The sequence below is a fragment of the Pongo abelii genome, chromosome 11 (assembly GCF_028885655.2).
Source record: "Pongo abelii isolate AG06213 chromosome 11, NHGRI_mPonAbe1-v2.0_pri, whole genome shotgun sequence".
NCBI classification, from domain to species: domain Eukaryota; kingdom Metazoa; phylum Chordata; class Mammalia; order Primates; family Hominidae; genus Pongo; species Pongo abelii.
The window spans coordinates 73712469-73736796 of NC_071996.2; the positions used below are offsets into that span (position 1 = coordinate 73712469).

The 24328-nt window shown below is 38.5% G+C and overlaps 1 protein-coding gene and 1 pseudogene across 5 annotated transcripts in view; one reads left to right on the top strand and one right to left on the bottom strand.

Moving 5' to 3' along the window:
* Positions 1–24113, bottom strand: part of TLK1 (tousled like kinase 1) — a 172980-nt gene extending 148867 nt beyond the window's left edge. For 2 of the 5 annotated variants that reach the window (XM_054549490.2, XM_063712866.1), the window contains exon 1: positions 23502–23608. Coding sequence is in view for 3 of the 5 variants with exons in the window: in XM_024243612.3 (XP_024099380.1) it covers positions 23502–23640 (139 nt within the window). In the remaining 2 variants the exon portion in view is untranslated. Of the gene's footprint in view, positions 1–22807; positions 23253–23501 lie in introns of those variants that run through there. The other 3 variants (XM_024243612.3, XM_024243613.3, XM_054549489.2) reach the window with 3 other exon arrangements.
* On the top strand, positions 9748–9843 carry LOC112132514 (small nucleolar RNA U13; annotated as a pseudogene).
* Positions 24114–24328: the final 215 nt, after the last annotated feature.

The window sequence follows — 24328 nt, forward strand, 5'->3', positions numbered from 1 at the left end:
GACAGGACAGGACAGGAAAGGAAAAGAAAAGGCTAAGATGGTACATTTTTTGTCGTGTGTTTTTTAACCACAATTACAATTTTGAAAAAAAAATGGCTAAAAATGTTTGCATATGTACAGAGCTAACAATTTTGGTCCCTGACTTTTCTTGATCTATGAAAAGTCAGAAAAACATCTGCTCTTTAACTTAAAACTTTCAAAAACTACCTGGATAGCTGGGTAAGTAGAAGGGTTGAACTTCCTCAAGGAAAGTTACTCTATACAAGGATGGGCAGCAGTGACTACCCTGTTAAATATTATAAGGTAAAAAAATCAAAAGACTACTTTGTGATTAGTAAAATCAACATGAAATTCAAATATCAGTGTCCATAGTAAGGTTTTAATGAACACAGTCATCCCACTTGTTAGCATATTGTCTATGGCCGCACTTCACCACACAAACACAAGCAGCTGTCATAGTTGTGACAACTCTCTTAAAACAGTTTAGGCCAGGTGTGGTGGCTCACACTTGTAATCCCAGCACTTTGGGAAGCCAAGACTGGTGGATTCCTTGAGCTCAGGAATTCAAAAACAGTCTGAGTAACATGGTGAAACCCACCTCTACAAAAAATATAAAAATTAGCCAGGCAAGGTGAGAGGATTGCTTGAGGCTTGGAGGTCAAGGCTGCAATGAGCTGAGATCACGCCACTGTACTCCAGGCTGGGTGACAGAGTGAGACCCTGTCTCGAAAAAAAAAAAGTTTCCTGACTTATGCTCTGTATCTTATCCCAAAATAAGGAATTAGATGCAGAGCAGAAATAAAATGAAGTAAATTCAAAAAAGAATATCAACAAATTAAAATGTTGATTCAATGAAGTGGTTTTTTTAAAAAATAAAAAGCCATAGCCTTTTCTGTGGCTTTTTATTTTATTTCTACCCCCAAGCCATCTACATATACACCCAGGTGCATGCACACATGCCTTGTTTAATGTCTTTAGTATCTGGAGTAAGCCTCAGTTTTAAGATAAACTTTCAGCCAGGTGCAGTGGCTCACGTCTGTAATCCTAACACTTTGGGAGGCTAACGCAGGCAGATTGCCTGAGCTCAGGAGTTCGCGACCAACCTGGGCAACATGGTGAAACCCCGTCTCTACTAAAATACAAAAAATTAGCCGGGTGTGGCAGCGTGTGCCTGTAGTCCCAGCTACTCGGGAGGCTGAGGCAGGAGAAATGCTTGAACCCAGGAGGTGAAGGTTGCAGTTAGCCGAGATCGCGCCACTGCACTACAGCCTGGGTGACAGAGTGAGACTCTGACTCAAAAAAAAAAAAAAAAAAGATAAACTTTCATTAGTTATTAAGCTCTTTGAGCACTCTTAATAAACATAGGATTTATACAACTATTCAGTTATACAGTTTTGTCTTCTCAAATAACTGGACTGAAAGTTATTTTTACTTCATACAAATTTAGAAAAGGCACCCTATAAAAGTTAAATTACACAATAAAATTATTGAGAACTAATGATAAAAAGTTTGCATCACTTTTATCACTTTCTTAAAAGCAAGCTCAAGGGGGTAGAGATAGGGGTTGTAATTTATCGTGTGAGCTTTCAAAGATAACTAAAATGCTTGCTTATATCAAGAAGTTTTAGACAGTGTTCTAACTGGCCATGTACGTTTGTTTTAGCCAGTTAACTTATTAAGATAAAATTTAAGGAAGAATAGAATTTGCTAAATACCAATATACTTAAAATGACATATTTAATATATTTATTTTGACTTTATAATAGCAAATAGAGAGTAGATAACTACTATAAATTGATCCTAACAAAGAGGCTACCATACCAAGGTATACTTATCTAAAAAATACTGCAAACCTTCAAATTTCAGATGGCAGCATTTGGAGGACAGTATGAAATAATGTAATCCCTCTTAAAAATCCCAATCATTTTTTTCTCAAGCTAGAGAAGAAAATTAGTCCAAAGAAATTTAAGTAATCTTAACATAAAAACTATCACACTCCTTGTAGTTTGTAAATACTGTAGTAAGCCTTGGCAGTGATGAGCAGGAGTAACAAGTCCAAGATGAGATTTAAGACTGTTTTAATTTTTAAAACAAGTCACAAATAGAAACAGTAATAAACACGTGGAAAACTGCTTAATCTCTTGGTAATCAAATATATGTGGTAAGTAAAATAACATGTAATACCACCCTTACTTAACAACCGAACACTTCCTAAAAATACTATGAGACCAGTAATATTTCCATTAAACTGGTTCGTATGTTTGTTGCTAGTGGCACTCTAAAGTTACAACTCATACAATACAGTAACATCCATAAAGACATTCATATTTTTTGACTAATCAATAAATTGAAACAGTAACTACAATACATAAGATGAAATTTTCCAAAGGCATAAAGGGTGTTATACTGTATGAGCAACTCTAAAAGTCTGTTTCGAAAGCTAAAACATTTTTTAGATTAAACTACTGCTCAAAGGGTTATAATTTAAAAGAAGCAAAGTGACTAAAGATGTGTATCACATTTTTACTCACAGGACAAAGAACTGAGTACAGAGCTGAGAAAATACCCAGCATTAAAGGAACAGGAGATATATATATATATACACACACACATATTATATATAATGTTATTTCATGAAGAGCTGTCTTTTAAAAATATATTGTAATGCTCTGAAGATTTTATTTGAATCCAAACTTAACTTACATTGGTACTAGCTGGTTGCCAAAAAAACTTTTAAAATAACAGTAATTTGGCTGGGCATGGTGGCTCACGCCTGTAACCCCAGCACTTTGGGAGGCAGGGGCGGGCAGATCTCCCGAGGTCAGGGGTTTGAGACCAGCCTGGACAAGGCGAAACCATGTCTTTACTAAAAATTCAAAAATTAGCCAGGTGTGGTGGCACACAAGTCCCAGCTAACTCGGGAGGCTGAGGCATGAGAATCGCTTGAATCTGGGAGGCAGAGGTTGCAGTGAACCGAGATCCCACCACTGCACTCCAGCCTGGGCAACAGAGTGAGACTCTGTCTCAAAAACAAACAAACAAACAACAACAAAAAAACCGGTTATCTTCAAGGCACCAAAGGCAAAAATAGTTCTGCTTCCAATTAAACCTACAATTTCAAATGGCTAACTGCTCCACAAGTTGGTCCTATTCAAACTCTGTATATAACCCAGTGGTCCCCAACCTTTTTGGCACCAGTGGCCAGTTTCATGGAAGACAATTTTTCCATGGACCAGGGGTGGGGTGGGGTGGGGTGGGGTGGAGTGGAGATGGTTTCAGATGAAACTGTTACACCTCAAATCATCAGGCATTAGTTAGATTCTCATAAGGAGCAAGCGACCTAGACCCCTCGCATGTGCAGTTCACAATAGGGTCCACGCTCCTCTGAGAATCTAATGCCACGGATGATCTGATAGGAGGTGGAGCTCAGGCGGGAATACTCACTGGCCTGCTGCTCACCTCCCGCTGTGTGGCTCATTCCTCACAGGCCAGCGACCAGTAGGGGTATGCAGCCCTGGTGTTGTGGACCTGATATAACCAATTGATAATTTAAACAAAAGATAAAAAAAAGTGAGAGAAGAAGAGCGTGGTTAAGAGGAGAAAAAGATGCAAATTCACCCAAAATTTCAAAGCCAATTAAAGTATTAAAAATAAAAGCAAACAAGGACTTTCTCCTTCCAGTAATGGTGATCAGGTCATCAAACCAATCTTCTGGCTGAAGAAACTTGAAAAGTTGAACTAAGTTTAAAAAAAGAAAACTCTACTTCTAGAGATCAGGCAGTAAAGAAAAGGGGGCCAGAATTCACTAAGTTCCCAGAAGTGAGTCTGGTATACCAGGTTTCTTCTCCCCTACAGGCATCTGCTGATTTAAGCAGTGACTGTGAGGCTGGAAAGCTAAGCAAAACATCTGACAGCCTCACTGGGTTAGCCAGACAAAAATGAGACCCTGAGCCTCCCCCAAACTCTGGGTTGGGATCTCAACCTCAGAGCAAAAGAAATACAATTAAAGCCCAGCTTCAAATAATCTCAATCCTTAAAAGTGAATTAAGAAAAGCAGATTTATAGGACCCCTATATTTCTGTCAAAATTAAACGTAAATTTTATGTCATGGAAGACTACCATTATTCTAGGCCTCAAATTATTTTTATAGTTTTTCACATCAAATGTCTCATACACAATAAAAAATAACCAGAAATCCAAGAAAATAACACAAATAAAATGCAAATGAAACATGCAACAAGACCCAAAGGGATCTAGATAATTAAATTATCAGACACAGACTCTCAAATAAGTATGCTGAGTAGTAAGACTGAGAACTTTAGCAGAAAACCTGAAACTAAAGAGAATAAAATTGAAATTCTAGAACCAAAAAGTAAAATAAACTAAATTAAAGAACTCGGTGTATGAGTCTGATGGCATATTAGACACAGCCTAAGAGAATTAATGAACTGGAAGATTGGTCAGAAAAATATATCTTTAAAAATGCGCACAGGAATAAAAAGATAAAACATACAAAAAAGGATGTAAGAAACATAGGACAAATTTAAGAATGTTTAATACATGTATAACTGGAGTACCAGGAGGAAAGAAGATGACAAAACAGAAGCACTATCTGAAGTGATAAAGTCTGAGAATTTTCCAAAACTGACGAACGCGCTCATCAGTCCTATGCAACAGAACTTTCTATTCTATTGATAGAATGATGGAAATGTCCTCCATCTGCCAATACAGTAACTAATAGAAACATTTGGCTACTGAGAACTTAAAATGTGAGGAATTGAATTTTTAACTTTTTAAATGTTAATTGGTATCAATAGTTACATGCAGCTAGTGGCTGGCACTGGGCAGTGGAGTCCTACATCACATATACAAGAAGTCCTACAAACACCAAGCTGAACAAATAAAAGATCACACCTAGACATATCACAGTAAAACTGCTGAAAACTAAATATAAACACCCCCACTCCGACAAAAAACAAAAAGTGACCAGAGATCTACAAGCTAGATTACAGTCAAAGGAGCAACAATAAGACTGATAGTTGACTTCTCAACAGAAACTCTGGAAACCAGGTCTCAAGGGCACTCACTGTGCATAGCTGCAATATGACAAATGAAAAAAACTGCCAACCAAGATTTCTGTATCCAGCTTCCTCCCCCCAAAAAAATCCCTTCAAGAATAAAAATGAAAAAAAGGCATTATCAGATAAGCAAAAAAGAATTCCTCAACAGATAGGCCCAAATAGAGAAAAAAAAAACAGAGAGTATTTTCAGAGAGAGAAAATCAACCCAGCTAGAAGCCAGGAAATGCGCTAAAGATTGAAGAAAAAAACTGAGTATATAAACAAATTTAAATGTATAATTACTGAATAAAACACTAATGATAATATCTTGTGGGGAGTTAAAATATCAGAGAACTAAACTATCTGGCAATAGTATATAATTCTGGAGAGGGAAATGTACAATTAATGTTTTCTAACATTGCTGCACTGACCAGAAAGAGAAAAAAGTGCTAACTTATATCACACTTTAACACAGAAAGGAGGTATATTGTAATCTCTAGGATAAATATTAAAAACAAATTTAAAAAAAGATGGTCTAACTATTAAGCCAAGTTGGGGGGTGGGGGGTATTTGGAACAAAAAATAACAATAACCCCAAAAGCAGCAGAAAAAGAGAATAAGAGAAAGTTCAAACAGGATAAACAGAAATCATTTATTAGGAATATCAATTTAAACCTAAATATATCAGCAAGTATATTAAATGTAAATGTACTAAATGTTCCAATTAAAGAACAAACATAGTCAAACTAGTTTTTTTAAACTAATATATGCAACTTACAAGATATGGCTAAAACTCGAAAGCTGAAAGAATGGAAAAAGCTGTAGCATGCAAATGCCAAATGAAAGTTAGTGTATCTGTCTTAACACTAGATTAAGAACACTACAAGGTAAAATGCAATACTGAGATAAAGAGGGACATGTCACAATAATAAAAAGTTTGATTCACCAGGTAGATTTAAAAAAACCTTGACTTGTCAGCACTTTAACATAATCAAAATATATAAAACAAAAACTGACAAATTAAACAGAGAAACAGACAAATGTTATAATCATTTGGGGATATTTTAACAAATCTTTGTCTGAATAGTAGCAAACAAATACAAAAGCAGTAACAATCTGAAACAGAAACAAACTTGATAGAACATATTACACCACATCTAACAACTGTAGCCTATAAATATTCTGTTGTTGTACACAAGGAATGTTTACCCAAAAAGACCATATGTTGAACCATAAAGCAAGTCTCAAATTTCCAAGAACTTAAGTCTTAGGGATTTAAATCTTACTACAGTGGAGTCAAATCAGAAATCAGGGCTGAGCATTTACAGTGGCTCACACCTGTAATCCCAGCTACTCCGGAGGGATTTGCTTGAACCCAGAATCACTTGAACCCAGAGACAGAGGTTGCAGTGAGCCAAGATCATGCCACTACTCCAGCCTGGGCAACAAAGCGAGACTCTGTCTCTAAATAAATGAATGAATGAATGAATGCATGAATGGACAAAGGGGTCAGTAGTGACAAACTTTACTGAAAGTAAGGAAATGATATCAAATGGTAAATGAATAGACAAGTAAGGCTAGTACAAAAACTATAAAATGTATGTATTTTCCTTATCTCAGTTTCATCAAAAGATATATTTGGGAGGCCAAGGTGGGAGGATCACTTGAGGTCAGGAATTCAATACCAGCCCAGTCAACACAATGAAACCCCATCTCTACTAAAATACAAAAAATTAGCTGGGTGTGGTGGCACATGCCTGTAATCCTACCTACTCGGGAGGCTGAGGCATGAGAATTGTTTGAACCCAGGAGGCAGAGGTTGCAGTGAGCCAAGATCACACCACTGCACTACAGACTGGGCAGAAGAGTGGGACTCTATCTCCAAAAAAAAAAAAAGGGGGGGGGGAGATGGAATAGTAGAGCTATACAGGACTAAAGTTTCTATATATTGCAGGAATTAATGCAGCTATGAAGTAGACTCTGATAAGCTAAGATATATAAATGTAAATCCTATAGTAATCACTAGTAATTCAAATATAGTTTTAAAATGATTAAAGAAATTAAAATGTTACACTGGGAAATACTCATGTAATGCAAAAGACAGCAGTAGAGGAGGGAAAGAGGACAAAAGAGAAATGAGACCTATAGAAAACAAAACAGAAAGTGGCAGACAAATAAAACCCTATCAGTAACACTAAATGTGAATGGATTAAATAATACACTCAAGAGGCAGAGATTACCAGCTTGGGTTTTAAAAGAATAAGATCCAATTAAATGCTGTCTACTTAAGACATATTTTAGACTCAAAAATACAAATGGGACAGGATAAGAGTAAATGGATGGAAAAAAACATACCATGCAAAAGAGCTGACATGAATATACTGGTATCAGACAAACTTTTAAAAACTGTTTGATGTTTTGAGAGGTCAAGAGAAACATTTTAGAACAATTAAGGGTCAATTTATTAGGAAGACAGAACAATTATAATCATTTGCACTTTATGACAGAGCCCCAAATTACATGAAGCAAAACTGACAGAATTAAAGGGAGAAATAGACAAGCCAAGAACAATAGTTGGAAGAATTAAATGGCCCACTTTCAACAATGAATAGAACAACTAGGCAGAAGATCAATAAGGAAACAGAAAACAAACACTATAATCAACTAGGTGGAAAAGACAGCTAGAGAACATTCTGCCCAACAACACAATACACATTTTTCTAAAAAAGCACACATGGAACATTCTCCAGGATAGATGATCTATGCTAGACCATAAAACAAGCATCAACAAACTGAAAAGGACAAAAAGGATACAAAGTATGTTCTCTGACCACAACAGAATTAAATTAGAACTCCGTAACAGAAAAAAAAACGAGAAATTCACAAATATGCAGAAATTAACATATTCCTAAATAAATGGGTCAAATGAAATAAAAAGAAAAATTAGAAAATACTTGAGATGAATAAAAACAAAAAGGCAACATAACAAAACTTACGGAATGAACTAAATCAGTGCTTAGAGGGAAACTTACAGCTATAATGCCTATATTAAAAACAGAAAATATAGGAAAACATTTTTACGAACTTGAGATAAGAAAAGGCTTCTTAAATACCATAAAGAGAAGACAAAAGCAGGCCACAGAATAGGAGGAAAAAGTTTTAATAAAAAATAAGACTTCTCATCCAAAATACAAAAAGAATGCCTTCAAATATGCTTTTTAAAAGACAAACACAAAAGACAAATGAACAAAAGATTTGAACAAGCACTTCACAAAGGATAACGAAAAGGCCAATAAACTTTATGAAAAAATGGTAAACATCCTTAGTCATCAGGGAAATAAAAAATTAAAACCACACAGATACCATCTTACAGCCAGGCATGGTGGCTCACACCTATAATCCCAGCACTTTAGGAAGCCAAGATGGGCAGATGACTTGAGGCCAGGAGTTCGAGACCAGCCTGGCCAACATGGTGAAACCCGTCTCTAACAAAAATACAAAGATTAGCCAAGCGTGGAGATGCACGCATGTAGTCCTAGCTACTGGGAAGGCTGAGGCAGGAGAATCATTTGAATCCAGGAGGCGGAGGTTGCAGTGAGCCGAGATCACACCACTGCGACAGAGCAAGACACCGACCACAAAAAATAAAAATAAAAAAAAATAAAGGCCGGGCACAGTGGTTCACACCTGTAATCCCAGCACTTTGGGAGGCCAAGGCGGGTGGATCACGAGGTCAGGAGTTCAAGGCCAGCCTGGTCAACATGGTGAAACCCTGTCTCTACTAAAAATACAAAAATTAGCTGGGCATGGTGGCGGGCACCTGTAATCCCAGCTACTCAGGAGGCTGAGGCAGGAGAATCATTTGAACCCGGGAAGCGGAGGCTGCAGTGAGCCAAGACTGTGCCATAGCACTCAAGACTGGGCAACAGGATGAGACTCTGTCTCAAAAAAAAGAAAACAAAAAACAAATATAATGTATGAAGAGACAGGTATAAACGTGTTCATAATACCATTATTAATATTTTGTCAAGTGGAAACAATCCAAATGTCAATCAACAAAGTATAAAATGTAGTACACTCACACAAAGTAATATTATAGTGCAATGAAAATTACAGTTTCAGAAAATAATGTGGATGAATCTTACAAATAATATGTGGGGCAAAAGTATCTAGATACAAAATATATACTGCGTGGATCCATTTATATAAAACTCAAAAACAGGCATAACTAAATCAGAATAATGGTTACTTTGGGGAGCATGGAGAAGGTAGTGACTGATGGGGAAGGAGAGTGTCTGAAGTGCTGGCAATATTCTATTTCTTGTCTCAGTGGTCATTACACAGGTCAGAGTTTATAATAACTTACTGAGCACTACTTTGTGTGCCTTTTCTGTATGTGTTATGCTTCAATATGAAAGATAAAATATCTATACAATTTAGAAATAAAATCAGTTGAATCACACTAAAATTAGAGTACTTGAACTTCAGAAAGCAGTAACTTTTAAAGACTTATACCCATTAAAGTATCATAAAGAGCCAGTCATGCTGAAGTGTGCCTGTAGTCCTAGCTATTTAGGAGGCAGAGGTGGGAAGATCACTTGAGCCCGGGAGTTCCAGGCTGCAGTGAGCTATGATTGTGCCACTATACTCCAGCTGGGACAACAGAGTGAGACTCTGTAAGAATGTGATCCTTTTGTAGTTCTTAAGTGTGATGACTGGGTGCTCACACACAAGAGGTGCCTCTCAAACCTTGTTATGACATCGGCATATGACCCATCTGACAAGAAAATAAATAAAATATAAAGAAAAACTGGTATTGAATTCAATAAAAGCGTAAAACTTTATACAATGGAAAATATTCAAATATATAAAAGAAAAAATATAATGGTGGAAACAGTTTCATCAAATGTAACAAGAATTAACATCATTACCATATATTCTCATGTCTAAGATACAGACGTCAAGAAAAATTGGCTTTGGGCTCTTGATAAAAATATTAAGTTCAATCTCACTACCAATCAAGACATACCAACTGAAACAAGATACCATTTAACAGCAGTTAAACTGGAGGAAAACTGTGTAACTCCCTTCTCTAGGGAGTACTTTGTTCATAACCTCTGTGGCAGAAATACAATTTCCTTCCTTCCCACTTATCCTTTTTAGAAAACTTTATTTCACAGTACTGGAAACAGTTGCTCAATGATCCACAAGAAAACAATGCTATTGTGATTCCTGAATTTCCAGTTTCTACTTCAGTAGGCCTCCTTAAGGCCTAACTGGGGGTCTAAGGGATATCCAGCTCTATAACCTTCTACTACTAATAAATCTGTTTTGCTTAAGCTAATTTCTAGCAACCAAATGGCCAATGAATATAACACCTTGATATAGCTTATCTCAAAAGCTGAAAACTGGCAACTCGGGTTGTTTTATCTAACCCACAAAGTGTTCTTCAAAAGTATAAATTAAATGTTAGAAATTATCCTTCCTCACTAGACTGTGACCAAGCTCCTAGAAAGCAAGAACTAACTTCATTGTATTTATCTTTGTTTCCTCATTACTAGGCTTCAGGTCCAAAAATACTTGCTGAATGAACAAACTATGCCAATAAGGTTTCTATAAAACTCTACAGCTCTGACAACCGATTCATCTCAGAGAACAATAGACGAAAATCCCAGTTATCCCACTAAGAAAACAACAGTGACAATAGAGATTAAATGACATAAAAATACTCACCCCCTTTGCCCAGTAAGCCAAATCTTTGAAATGTAAAAAACAAAAAGTAATTCACAGTTGTGATCATAGCACAGTACAGCCTTTCAACTTCTGGGCTCAAATGATCCTCCTGCCTCAGCCTCCCAAGTAGCTGGGACTACAGGCATGCTCCACTGCACCTGGCTTATATTTTAACTATCACTATTATGTGTGGATATAATGATACTTTAGAATTTAAATGTTTTCCTCTCTGTTTATGTGGCAAAGAATAGAGACCAAATACCATCTGAATAAATGTTCCTTATAGCCACAGCATGCTTGACTTAGATGGTCTGTTTCTCCAGCCTATTGAAGAACTGTAGCTCACAGATGTAGATTTCAAATGATATCCTAAATTGCTGCTTTCATCATCTTAGTGCCTGTAATTTTCTGTGGCTTTAGAATTGATCACATGTATGAGACATGGTTATACCATTTAAGCATCAAGCACTAGATCTGGATTAGCAGTGTTTATACTTTATATTGGTACGCAGTCATTCCTTTTTTTTTGAGACGGAGTCTCACTCTGTCGCCCAGGCTGGAGTGCAGTGGTGCAATCTCAGCTCACTGCAACATCCGCCTCCCAGGTTCAAGCGATTCTCCTGCCTCAGCCTCCCGAGTAGCTGAGATTTCAGGCGTGTGCCACCACGCCCGGCTAATTTTTTGTATTTTTACTTGAGATGGGGTTTCACCTTGTTAGCCTGGATGGTCTTGATCTCCTGACCTCATGATCCGCCCACCTCGGCCTCCCAAAGTGCTGCGATTACAAGCATGAGCCACCGCACCCAGCTGCAGTTGCATACTTTAAAGCACTATATTGCAAATTTTGAAAGGGGCCTATATTGTGTTTTTTTGTGTGTTCTTATTAGTACCAAGGAGAAGGAGTGCTTTATGTGCACTAGGTGCCTAATAATGTGTGTATTATTATTAGTGGGAACACAGGCAGTGTGGTATAGGGATTAGAAGTGTGGACTTGGGTTGGCATCCTTTTTTCAATCACTTCTCATCTGTGTGACTTTGGGCATGTTGTTTGTCATTGTTGCTCTTGGTGGTGTATTTTTTCTTTTGAGAGAAAGGCGAGACAAAAAACAAGCTAATATTACGGAGTCATTGAAAAGTAACTTTTAGGCAATGCTCTGTCATTTGTACATGTTTCCATATTGCACAGTTTTCCTAATTATTTTTTAAGTGAATGTATACAAGGCTGGGCACGGTGGCTCATACCTGGAATCCCAGCACTTTAGGAGGCCCAGAAGGGCAGATCACCTGAGGTCAGGCGTTCGAGACCAGCCTGGCCAACATGGTGACACCCCCTCTCTACCAAAAATACAAAAATTAGACGGGCGTGGTGATGTATAGTAGTCCCAGCTATTCAGGAGGCTGAGATGTGAGAATTGTTTGAATCCTGGAGGCAGAGATGTGAGAATTGTCTGAATCCTGGAGGCAGAGGATGCAGTGAGCCAAGATCATGCCACTACACTCCAGCCTGGGTAACAGAGTGAGACTCTGCCTTTAAAAAAAAAAAAAAAAAAAAAAAAAAGTGTGTGTTTATGTGTGTGTATGTGTGTATGTATGATATATATATCATGATACATATATCACGTTAATTTAGTTGATTTAGTTGATATGTATACCAAAACTTAATCATAGTTGTTGGTCTCATTTCTTCTCACTATATAATACTGTGGTAAATATTATGCAGTCATTTTTCATCCTTTGAATTACTTTTTTTTTTTTTTTTTAACATTTCTAAGATTTTCCTTACTGGGAGTAAATAAATTATATTTCTCTTTAGCCTGGACAACAGAGCAAGACCCTGTCTCTAAAAAAAAAGGGTAGGGGCGGGCAGGGAGAAGCAGCAGCAGGAGAAGAAGAAAAGAAATGAAAAAATCCATAGTGACTTGTTAAAGTGCCATGTATTTCTCATTCAATTTCACAACCTTGTGAAAGCTTGTAGTTACTATTACTATCCCACCCTATCAAAAACAAAATCTACAGATAAGGCATTGAGAGGTTAAGTAACTTATTATAATTAAGTGGCAAAACCCTTGAAACTATTATATTAACTTGTTAAGTAATAATGTACTTTATACATGCTACCAACATCCAGAAAGTATAATGCTGTCAACTAGGTCAGAGAAGTAGGAGACACTGGGAGGAAAAAGAAAGGAGAGGGAAGAGCTTGCAAAGGGGTGCCATTTATTAGCCTTTTGGTTTTGTTGTTTAAAACTATACAACAGACTGGGCACAATGGCTCATGCCTGTAATCCCAACATTTTGGGAGGCAGAGGCAGGAGGACTGGTTGAGCCCAGGGGTTCAAGACCAGCCTGGGCAACATAGGGAGACCATGTCTCTACAAAAAGTTAAAAAATCAGCAGGATATGGTGGCGCGCACCTGTAGTCCTAGCTATTTGGGAGGCTGAGATGAAGAAGTGTGCTTGAGCCCAGGAGTTGGAGGCGGCAGTGAGCCGTGATCATGTCACCACGCTCCAGCCTGGGTGACAGAGTGAGACCTTGTCTCAAGAAAACGAAAAAGAAAAAGAAAGAAAGAAAGAACGAAAGAAAGAGAGAGAGAGAGAGAGAGAGAGACAGAAAGAAAGAAAGAAAGAAAGAAAGAAAGAAAGAAAGAAAGAAAGAAAGAAAGACAGTATAATAAAAAATTTTAAATGAAAATAAAAAATAGCCAGATAAAATATAATGAAACATTTGATAAACTGCATTAGATATTTGCTCAGCGTCAAGTTTGCAACCCTTTGATTAAGTGCAAGGCATGTATTAATATTTAAGCCCAGTACAGTATTTCTAAGATGAGTTGAACCCTACCTGGTTCAAAAGTACATGCTCATCTCATGCATGCTGTTGGTATATGAGCTAAGTACACCTATCCTTCAAAAAAATAATCTGGCAACATTTATCAAAAGCCCTAAAATTGTTTTATACTCTGCTCTGGTAATTCCATCACTGAAAATCTAGTATTTAAAAAAAAAGAGGCTTTTACTCAGTTACTGTACCATTATCTATGATAGTCATAAAGTTAAAATTAAAAAGACATAACCTAAATTATTCGCTATAGTTGTTTTTTGCTCATCATCATCCCTTCCTCAGGAAAACCACACCTCATCCAATTCATGTCATCTCATGGGGACTGTCAATCATGGCTTTCTGTGGGTTCCCCAACTCACCCTAACCACAGCCACCACAGTGGCTGCCCTTGCTGTAGCTCATCTCCCAGGTTCCAATGATTGGTTAAGGAACTGACAATCAGAATTGATTACCAACAACACAGAACTGACATGTGGACATCAGGAAAGAGAAGCTGTCTTTCAAGTGTGGTTGCTAAGCTAAAGGTATATGTCTGGGGCTCCAGAAGCAAGAGGCTAGAAAAACCCAGAAAGGAGACAAAGAAACCCAATGACATTACTTGCAATCTTGGATCTAGCTGTTTCCAAAGCCATTCCATCATCCTCCACATACAATACCCAGTATGTGAACGAATACACTCATTTTTTAACTTAACGAAGTTGTGTTGTTATCACGTGTAACCAAAAGATTCATGACTAACATCTTACCTAAAGAAGAGTGGTTAACCAATTATAGTGCATCCATTTAAGGAAATAACATTGACAGAATAGTGTAACTGTTAAGAGCATGTACTCAGCCCAGTCTGAATCCTGGCTCTGCTAAATATTCTCTATGTGTGCCTGGGTACATAACTTTTTTTTTTTTTTTTTTTTTTTAAGACAAGGCCTCGCTCTGTTGCCCTGGCTGGAGTGTAGTGGCGTAATCATGGCTCACTGCAGCCTCAACCTCCTGGGCTCAGGCGATCCACCTCAGCCTCCCAACTAGCTGCAACTACGGGTGTGCACCACAACGCCCGGCTAATTTCTGTATATTTTTGTAGAGACAGGGTTTCACCATGTTGTCCAGGCTGGTCTCAAACTCCTGCGCTCAAGCCATCTGCCCACCTCAGCCTCCCTAAATGCTGGGATTACAGGCATGAGCCACTGTGCCTGGCCCTTGGATACATTACTTAACTTCTCTATGCCTCAATTTCCTCATCTATAAAGTAGGGATAATAACAGGACTTCATGTGATTGTTAGGAGAAGCAAATGAGTTACTATTTACAAATGCCAGGAATAGTGTCCAGCATTAATAAATATGTGTATCTTTAAGTAAATGAAATAAGTAACAGAGTAGTATACAAAGTTGAGCTAAACTATATATTTACACAGATGTTTAAAAGAAATCTGCAAGGAAAAGGGAAATTTTATATTTTTTATAAGGCAAATACACAGTATCAAAAAAGGAAAAAACTAAAACATGTCTCTGGTCTCAGGAGACAGGATAAGTATGATTAGCCTCACACAACCCCCTCTGACCTCCCCCAGAGGAACTACATTCATCCTCAGATAGGAAGCACTTACCTAAGTGTCCAGTGGGGAATCATGAAGTCACACAACGTATCATATTAACAGCAGAATTTAAACCTAGTAGTTTATTTCTTCCAGCTAATTAGTTTTCAAGGAAAGGCACACATTCATGAGTATAACCAATTCTTAACAATCCATATAGATGAAGACGAAAAAATATTTTAAGTCATCCCCCCAAAACACTTATATTTGGCTAATGAATCTATGTAGAATATAATCACTTTTATTTAAATACAGGTTAAATTGCCTTCTCGAAGTTCATTAAATTTCAGACCTAATGATGAAGCAATACTGGAAAAATTTAATTCAAGTTTGACAACCTACCACCTGGATCTGCTCTGCTCTGCATATCTTTCCACTCCATGACTGATAAATTCCTATCAATCCATTCAAATCCTGCCTCTCAATTAGGTTTGCTATATAATACATGCTACCAAAGGTTTTGTTATTGTTGTTGTTGTTGTTAGCAATAAAAGAATTAAAACTAAGTATTTTTTTAAAATACTTTTTTACAGATTAGCTAGACTGCACATCCTCTTCCCCTTGCCCATACTGAACATATTAACAGAGTCAAAGATCTGCCACTAAAGCATTATAATTTAGTTTAAAGCCTTGTCCATCAGGTTATAAAGCCTCCACAATAAATAGACTGCTTCGATACTGACAGTGGGAAGTTTTTTGTTCAAATTCTAGTATTTACTTGTTATGGCTCCAGTGGGTTTATGAGGCCAAAATATCAAGATAAATGGAATTACAAATTAGATTATCTAACATGGAAATAAAATTTTTCATTGATGTATCTCTAACATTTTCCATGAATGGACAAAACTTATCTTAAAAAAAATGAAATGTAAGATTTGCACAGTTGGTACAGCTTTCTAAATTGGGTTGTTTGGTTGGGGTTTTTGTATTTTTTTTTTAATCTTATCTTCACACGTGTATAAAAACTCACGCAAAAAAAAGTTAACAGAAGTTTAGAGGTAAACTGAATAAGCCTGGAAGACTGATTAGTAAGTTAAAATTTGCTTAGGAAAAAATACTAAAATACTAAAAACCAAATTTTCATATTTTAGGCGATATATCCTAGTGATTAAAATACACCAACTTGGTTCAAATCCCCATCATGTACTACTCTAGGTCACACTGGTAGTACTTTACTTCTCTGTGCTTTACTTCTCTGTGCTTTACTTCTCTGTGCTTCAATTTTCTCATCTGAAGATGGGAATAACAACTGTATGTAACTCAGAGTTATGAGATACACGAATTAACATGTGCGAACACAATAAACTTTAGCTATTACTGTTACTGTTATCCATATCACCCTCTAAAATATAGTTCACTTAAGAATTACTAAAATAAGCATCTTCCTGGGTCTGAAATATGTGCATACCACGATATATAGAGAGATGATGTATGTGAAACAGTCCTTCAACAAAACTTTTAGTTGAGTGCCATCTCTGTAGAGGATGTCCTCCTGTGCACTGAAAATACGGAAATGAACAAAATATAGTCTCTGAATTCAAGACCTTTCTGTCTAGTAGACAATATAAATAAAACTATAATAAAAGTAGCATGATGCAGATGCTATGGAAACAGACAATCCTATGAGACACTAAACAACACAGGCACTTAACTAGGGGCAAACACAGGGGTCCCAGATAAAATAAACTCCAGCAATATTTTCTGAGGAACAATCACCTACTTATTTCACTTCCGGGTATCACACTGTTATTTATGCAATTTATATCGTTAATATATTAATAAGTGTTTTACAAAAAATAAGACTACCTATCACACTACTCACCATGCTCATAAACTTAAATACCCTTTAGTATTAATGAAGATATTTTCTTTTTTCTTTTTTTTTTTTTTTTTTGAGACAGGGTGTCACTGTGTTGCCCAGGCTGGAGTGCAGTGGCATGATCATAGCTCACTGCATCAACTGCAGTCTTGAACTCCTGGGATCAAGGAATCCTCCCACCTTAGCCTCCCCAGTAGCTAGGACTACAGACATATGCCACCATACCCGGCTAAATTTTTTTTTTTTTTTTTTTTTTTGAGACAGGGTCAGGCTAGTCTCAAACTCCTGGACTCAAGCAATCCTCTCGCCTTGGTCTCCCAAAGCTGGGATTACAGGCCTGAGACACAGCACCTGGCCTGATGATATTCTCTTAAAAAAAACAAAATATAACCTTGCAAAGGTTATACTGCCTCTTCAAGAAACATTTCTCTCACCAATAAATAAAAGCTACAAACTTTCCCCTACTAAATTATATTAGGACTAATGTCACAGGAATGACAATATTTTTGAGCTGGAAGAGACCTTTGAGAGCCTCTAATTCAATGCTCTCATTTTACAGATGAAAAGAGGCTGTAAAGTATAATGGAAAAAAAAACCAACCTGAGAGTCAGAAAACTGAATTTTGGGCCCAACTGTCTTACGGTGAAAGCCTGTGCAAATTATCTGCTTCCTCATCTGTAAAATGAGAGGTTTGTACTAGATTGCTTCCAAGATCCGGTTCAGCTCTGTAATTCTTAGTTTATGGAACTGAAGCAGAGATAAGCAACTTGCCCAAGGTCACACAGCTAGTCAATAGCAAAGTAAAGACTATCCTCAGATCCCAACTACAATCACTTTCTCCCCTATACCATACTGCTTCTACTACTTCATAACAATATTCCTGTAATTTATTCTAAGATTCTTGAAAATTATTAACAAGCATGAAGGAGTTCATGAATCTAAATGACTGATTTCTACAGCTCTTCTATAGGAAATGAGCTTTAAATCCAAATGCAACAAGTACATGAGGTCTCAAGCTGGGTATTATTACTTACTACACTTATTAATATTAAATTGACCCCAAGAAAGTTATGAGAATTTATGCTTAAATTCCCACCACCTAAAAATCCAACTCACAAAAGAAAGTATGTGCCATGCAAAATTAAAATATGAATTGTTATAAGTAATGATATATATTATAGGTATAATTCTAGGAATAGGATGAGAATTTAAATTCTTCATTTTATGTTCTAGTTATATTTAATATTCATTTTAAATTCAAAAGAGATCAATTTAAACACTTTTCTTTCTTCTTCCCTTTTTAGACTCTCTAGCTTTAAAAACATTAGAATAGCTTAAGCATATTACTTCTGAAATCACGTAAACAATTACAAATAAAAGACTATATAAACTATGCTCATAGTTTCTCTTACAAAATTGAAAATCAGCCCCCATAGTATTCTAAAATTCTGTGCTGAAATATATTACAACTCTACTAAACTGTATAATAAACAGCATTTGGTTCTCTAAAATGTCTTAAGCTTATTATATTTCACAGGGAATTTAGCAAGATTTCATGAAGACTGATCTTGCTGACACAAGAAAAGACAGAAAAATCCTCAGAAGAAAAGCACAATAAAAATGCAAAATAGTAATAAAGTCAACAACAACAGTTAAGTTTCATACTACTGACTTGAAAGAACATTCAAAAACATTAATGAATATATATAAGTATAGTTCAACTATATTTAGGGATTTTTAAAGAATCACAGAATGTTTACATTTTTAAATTGGATGAAGCCTTAAGTCACTAATCCAATAGCACTCATAGTAAGAATCTACAGAATTTATCTCCACCTCCCCAAAAAATATGTCCCTGTAGTCCACTTTAAATTCTCAAAACTAACTACTTCTTTCCATTGTTGTTACTTGTTGCAAGTTCCATTGTTGCTCCACTGTTCCACTGTTCCAAGTCTAGCTGTCATACAGTTCTTACATTCTGGTAAAAAAAAATTAGACTGACGTCAATGTCTTCCTAATTTTCACCTGTTGGTCTGCCTTCTAAAGCAGGAGAATGGATCTATTCTCCCTCCTATTTATTAAAATTAACAGGTTTTTAAATCCTATTTACTGAAATCCAGGTTTCTTAAATACCTGGAGACAGCTATCATGTCTCCCACCCGTTAGTCTCTTCTTTAAATGTAAGTTCCATAGACTTCCCGTAGGTCCTAGAGACATTTTTGGAATACAACATACTTTCACATTGTCAGTAACTTAAAAAACAAAAAACTGCCACTTGTTGAATTTTGATGTAATACCAAAGAAGAATACTCACTCTTTCCTTTTCCAACCATATATCTACATGAAGCTGGATTCTCTTCACATATCTCAACCAAAACATCACAACAGACTGAAGGCAGACAAAAAATCCAGCTGTCTTCTCCAAGTAAGCCAGAAATCAAGGTGATTTGCAAAAATATAAAACAATGCCACTGGTCTAGTTTCTTTGGTTTTAGAACATATTTATTCTTCATAAAAAATTATATTCACAACACAGTTTAAATTAATAAATATACTTGAAATTGTCATTTAATTTCTAAAAGAGCAAATATCAGTAGATATAATCTACATAAACCTAAATCTTTTTGGGGTCCTCAATAATTGTTAAGAGAGTAAAGAGGCCCTGAGGCCAAAAGGCTAAAGCACAGTCTATTTCTCATAAGATTTTCAAACCTCCATTCTGGTTTCTCTCTTTTCTCTCTCTCCTCTAATATGTAAATGTGCCATTGTAAAGGAGACATCTGTCACATATCTATTCATGAGCTAGAATCCTTAAACACATAACCCTGTCCTCCTCCAGCTAGTGATTTCAAAAAATTAAAGGCCTACAGGGCCATCTGGTACACCTTCGTTTTTAACATCTCATTACTAAGTCATCTGAAGTCAAATACTTTAATTCTTCTAAGGAATGCAGTCTTTAAATATGGAAACAGAGGAAGTTTACAGTTTAATCGTACTATCATGCCATCTTTTTTTTTGAGAAAGTGTCTCACTCTGTCACCCAGGCTGGAATGCAATGACGCTATCTAGGCTCACCGCAGCCTCCACCTCCCAGGCTCAAGCAATCCTCCCAACTCAGCCTCCTGAACCATGCCCAGCTAATTTTTCTATTTTTTGTAGAGACAGGGTTTCACCATGTTGTCCAGACTGGTCTTTTACTCCTGAGCTCAAGCAATCCACCCGCCTAGGCCGCCCAAAGTGCTGGGATTACAGGCTTGAGCCACCACTCCTGGCCCATACAATCTTTTTGACCAAACTTTCACTATTTACAAAAAAGTAAAGCAAATTATTTATAATTGGCAGGATGGAGCAGGAAAGAAAATGCAAGTGTTCTGTATAATCAATCATTTGATTCTCAGCAATAACCCATTCAAAAGTACCCATGTACTGATATGCAAAAAAACCCAACTACTTATCTAGCCAATATGACACTAGGTTCCTAGACTTCAACAAAGCAAAACTGGCCTTTACTTGAAAACCTTTTTAACTCCTCACTCCCTTAATCACAGGATTATAGAAGACAAAATAGGATGGAGATTATAGGTTTAAAAGATTCAACAGAAAATCTAGAGCTACATCACTGAACACCTCTAACAGAACCACAAGATAGACAAGCGAAAAGCTTTGGGACCCAAGGGAAAGAAATCTATACTATATTTATCATATAATTTCCTAAATTCTAATAGATTCCCAAATCTTATAGAGCTGTATTTTACTTGTGATAAAACTATGTGAATATGATAATGGTAATAAGGTAAAAAGAAACAAAACCACAACATACAGCATCAAAAATAATCAGATCATAATCTTAGGTTTTTGGTTTCAAATGTCAAAACTTCAAAATAAGTAACTTTTACAGATGCTTATGGCATATCTTTAAAAATAACCCATCTTCAAAGTTAAGTTTGCCTAAAAGGAGTTCATCACATAGAATATTTATGTAAGTTCACATACCTGTGTATCTCTTTTAAGTTTCAATTATTCTATTACTATATGTTAAACTGGCTCAATTTTTCAAGAAACAAAGTTAGTTTTTACCGTGATACATACAACACATTCAAGTTCCATTAATATTAACGGTTCTTACTAGCTGTAACTAGCAGTTAAAAAGCTTTCTAAAACTTCATCAATTCATACAATGTACTAACATGTATACCTGGAAAAGGTGCTAAACACTTGTTAAAATAAAAACTGAGATTTCGCTCAATAGAAAACATCTCCATTTTGACACTCAGGGCTTCATATTCCTGTTAGCGTTAGTGAAATCTGAGAACACATCGCCAAGCTTCAAAATGAATATAACCCTAGAGAAGACAAATAGTTTTAACTTGCATGCTGGTTGGTCAAAAAGAAATATCCCCCTGTAGCTATACAGGTACTCGGTGTGAAGTGTAACTTTCACAAAAGCCTGTCCTATGATTTCATGAATTAACAGAAACTCACTACTTAAGGTTACATAAAAACCCACTGTAATCTAAACTGCCAGAAAAAATTATGGTTATTTGGAAGTTCAAGCTAAATGATTCCAACCCCTCCAAATTTTCAAACATCAGGAAAAGTGCAGAATGTTTTTAAGTTGAAGTAACCTCAGAAACTCACAATCTAGATGTTTTGTCTCCCAAATTCCCAATACTGATAACAGATGTCAACAGATAATTCAACACTATGTTCTTAGTATCTAGTTCACGGCCTGGCTCACAGTAATGGCTCAATAAATATTCGAGAAACGAATAAATGAATGAATGAATGATGATATAGCCTTAAATAACAAACAATAAAATGGTCTTTTTAAACTCATAACACTAACATTAAACATCTTAATGAAACTACAAACAAAAGTAAAAGCATGCTAAAAGCAAGCATCAACTTCTCTATTTATGAAATACATTTTAAACCGTTCATTTAGAAATTTTCAAGTGCAAAAGAATCACCAGATATACTAAATTTCTAGTCATTTAATAAATAAACTTTTATATTCTAATAATGAAAGCTCAGCGTTGGGATAAGATGAAAGGGGGAAACGTCTGTCAATGTATTCCGCATGTTTAATGGATCCCATAAATCAAAGCTTTCCGTGAATTTTCTAGAGCATATTCATGCCAATCTTTAAGCCTATTGTCACTTTCACACATGCTCACAGGAACAAAATGACAAAGAATGCTATGCCTGAACCACTGGATTCAGGGCACAAAACACTTGATTAACAATTGTCAACGCTATGAATAGTAAATATCGACAGATATTTTCAAAATAAAGTACTCGCACCGATTCCTACATAAATCGAAGCTCTTGATTTCTTTAAAACATTCACTAGACTGCTGAACTTCCAGACATTTGAAAATGTGTCTACAATCTCCTCGTGTGCGACAACTAGGAGTGAACAGCCCGTTTACCAATTGCGGATGAATACCGCTAAGCGTTTTCCAGACAAAAGAGCGTTAAAAGACATTCACGCACATTTATTCGTTCCCCATAAATGTGTTTTCTCCCAAATTTCATTTTATGTCGTATAAAGTTAAATACAGCAAGTTGAAATTTTAGTCAAAAGCACGCCGGTGCCTTACAAGCTGTGTAACTGCTACATCTGGTGGCAGCACACTTGCTTGCAAGAAGCCAGAAAACTTAGAAAACAATTGTAACAGATTTGGTGCGTGTTTGCAATAACCTTTACGCAGATATTTCCCACAAAACCCACGACCCTGTCACAGAAGAACAGTAGCCTACTTGCAGCAGAGAATATAACGCACAAACACGCAGGAAGCAACGGCGAAGGAGAGAAAGTTGCAACCATCTGGAGGGGCGGTTTTAAAAGCCTGCCCACGAGTCAGTCTGTCGTTTAAATTGCTCTAGGGGGCCACACAGGGGATCAAAGTCTGCCTAGATAATTTCAGCGTCTCTCCCCAAAGGAGAGACCCTGCAAGCGAGGGGCATCCTCCAGGTCCCGGGCAGCAAAGCTCGCAGAGTGGGGACCGCCTCTATGGGAGGAGTGCGCGGGAGAAGGGGAGGGGGCTCGAGGACTAAGGCTCCAGCGGGAGGAAAAACCCACCAGAGACCGGAGGCCAGGAGGTTAAGAGTACTGAGTGTACTGGCAAATGGAGCAGACAGGGGCTCGCGTCTGGGGGTAGGCTTCCCACCCTCGCAGGACTGGCTCCCAGGAACCCCAGGCGAGTCTGTGCGCCTCGCCCTGTCCCCACCAGCGCGCACCCCCTCGTCCGTCTCCTCCGCCACCCGCGAACCACCACCCACAGCCAGGGCACTACCTCCCCAGAGCCGGGGAACCGGGCGGCCTCGCGTCCACCTCGCCACCACCCCCCCCCCCCAGGGTCTGGCGGAGGAGCCCCGGGGCGGTGGGGGGGCGCGGGGGTCCGCGGGGCGGGAGAGGAGGCCCGCGAGCGGGCGCGGGCGCGGCGGTGCTTACCTTCCCTGGGCCTCCCGGATGGCGGCGTGTGATTCAGCAGGGACCTGGCCGCCGCCGCCGAGCCCGGGGTTGGAGACGTGGAGAGCTGGGACCAAGATGGCGGCCCCTCCAAACTTCCACTGCTACTTTGGACACTCATCAAGCTACTTTCTGGGAACCCGACTCCCCCCCTGCGACGGCAGCGGCGGCAACGGCACCGGCACCCGCCTCCGTCATGGCGGGGGCTGCGCTGAGGGCGAGCGAGAGAGCGAGGGCTGGGAGGGGAGAGTCAAGGGGATGGGGGAGGAAACCGAGAAGAGGGGAGGTGGGGAGGAAAGAGGTGAGGGAAGGAGAGGGGACAGGGAGGAGGGAAAGGGGGAGAAGCGAGGGAGCGGGCAGGCGCGCCAGAGAAGAGGCGGAGGGAAGGAGTGCGGCAGCGGAGGCGTCGAGGGGGTGCCCGGCGGAGCCGGGGTCGGAGCGCGGGCGGAGTGCGGGCTGCGCCGGCCGAGGACACTTCCGCGGGCGGAACCTGCCGGCACCTCTGCAGTGCGTCGGCCCCCGGCGTCGCCCGGGAGGCGGCGGCGGCGGGCTGTGGGTGGCGGCTGAGGCGGTGGGGTAACCTCTGCATCAGTTACAGGCGGCGGCGGCGTCACGCGCCGCCTGTGCAAACACTATCGCGAGGCTCCTGCGCCTCCGGTAGCGGCGGCGGCGGCAGCAGCGGCCGCGGGAGCAGGCTTGGGGGAGGGACCTGCCAGGGGCTGGAGGGTGGGGGCACGGGGAAGGAGCGAGCGCGCGAGGGAAGAGACGAGAGGGCCGGGGCGCCCCTGCCGCACCCGCAGATCGCCGCG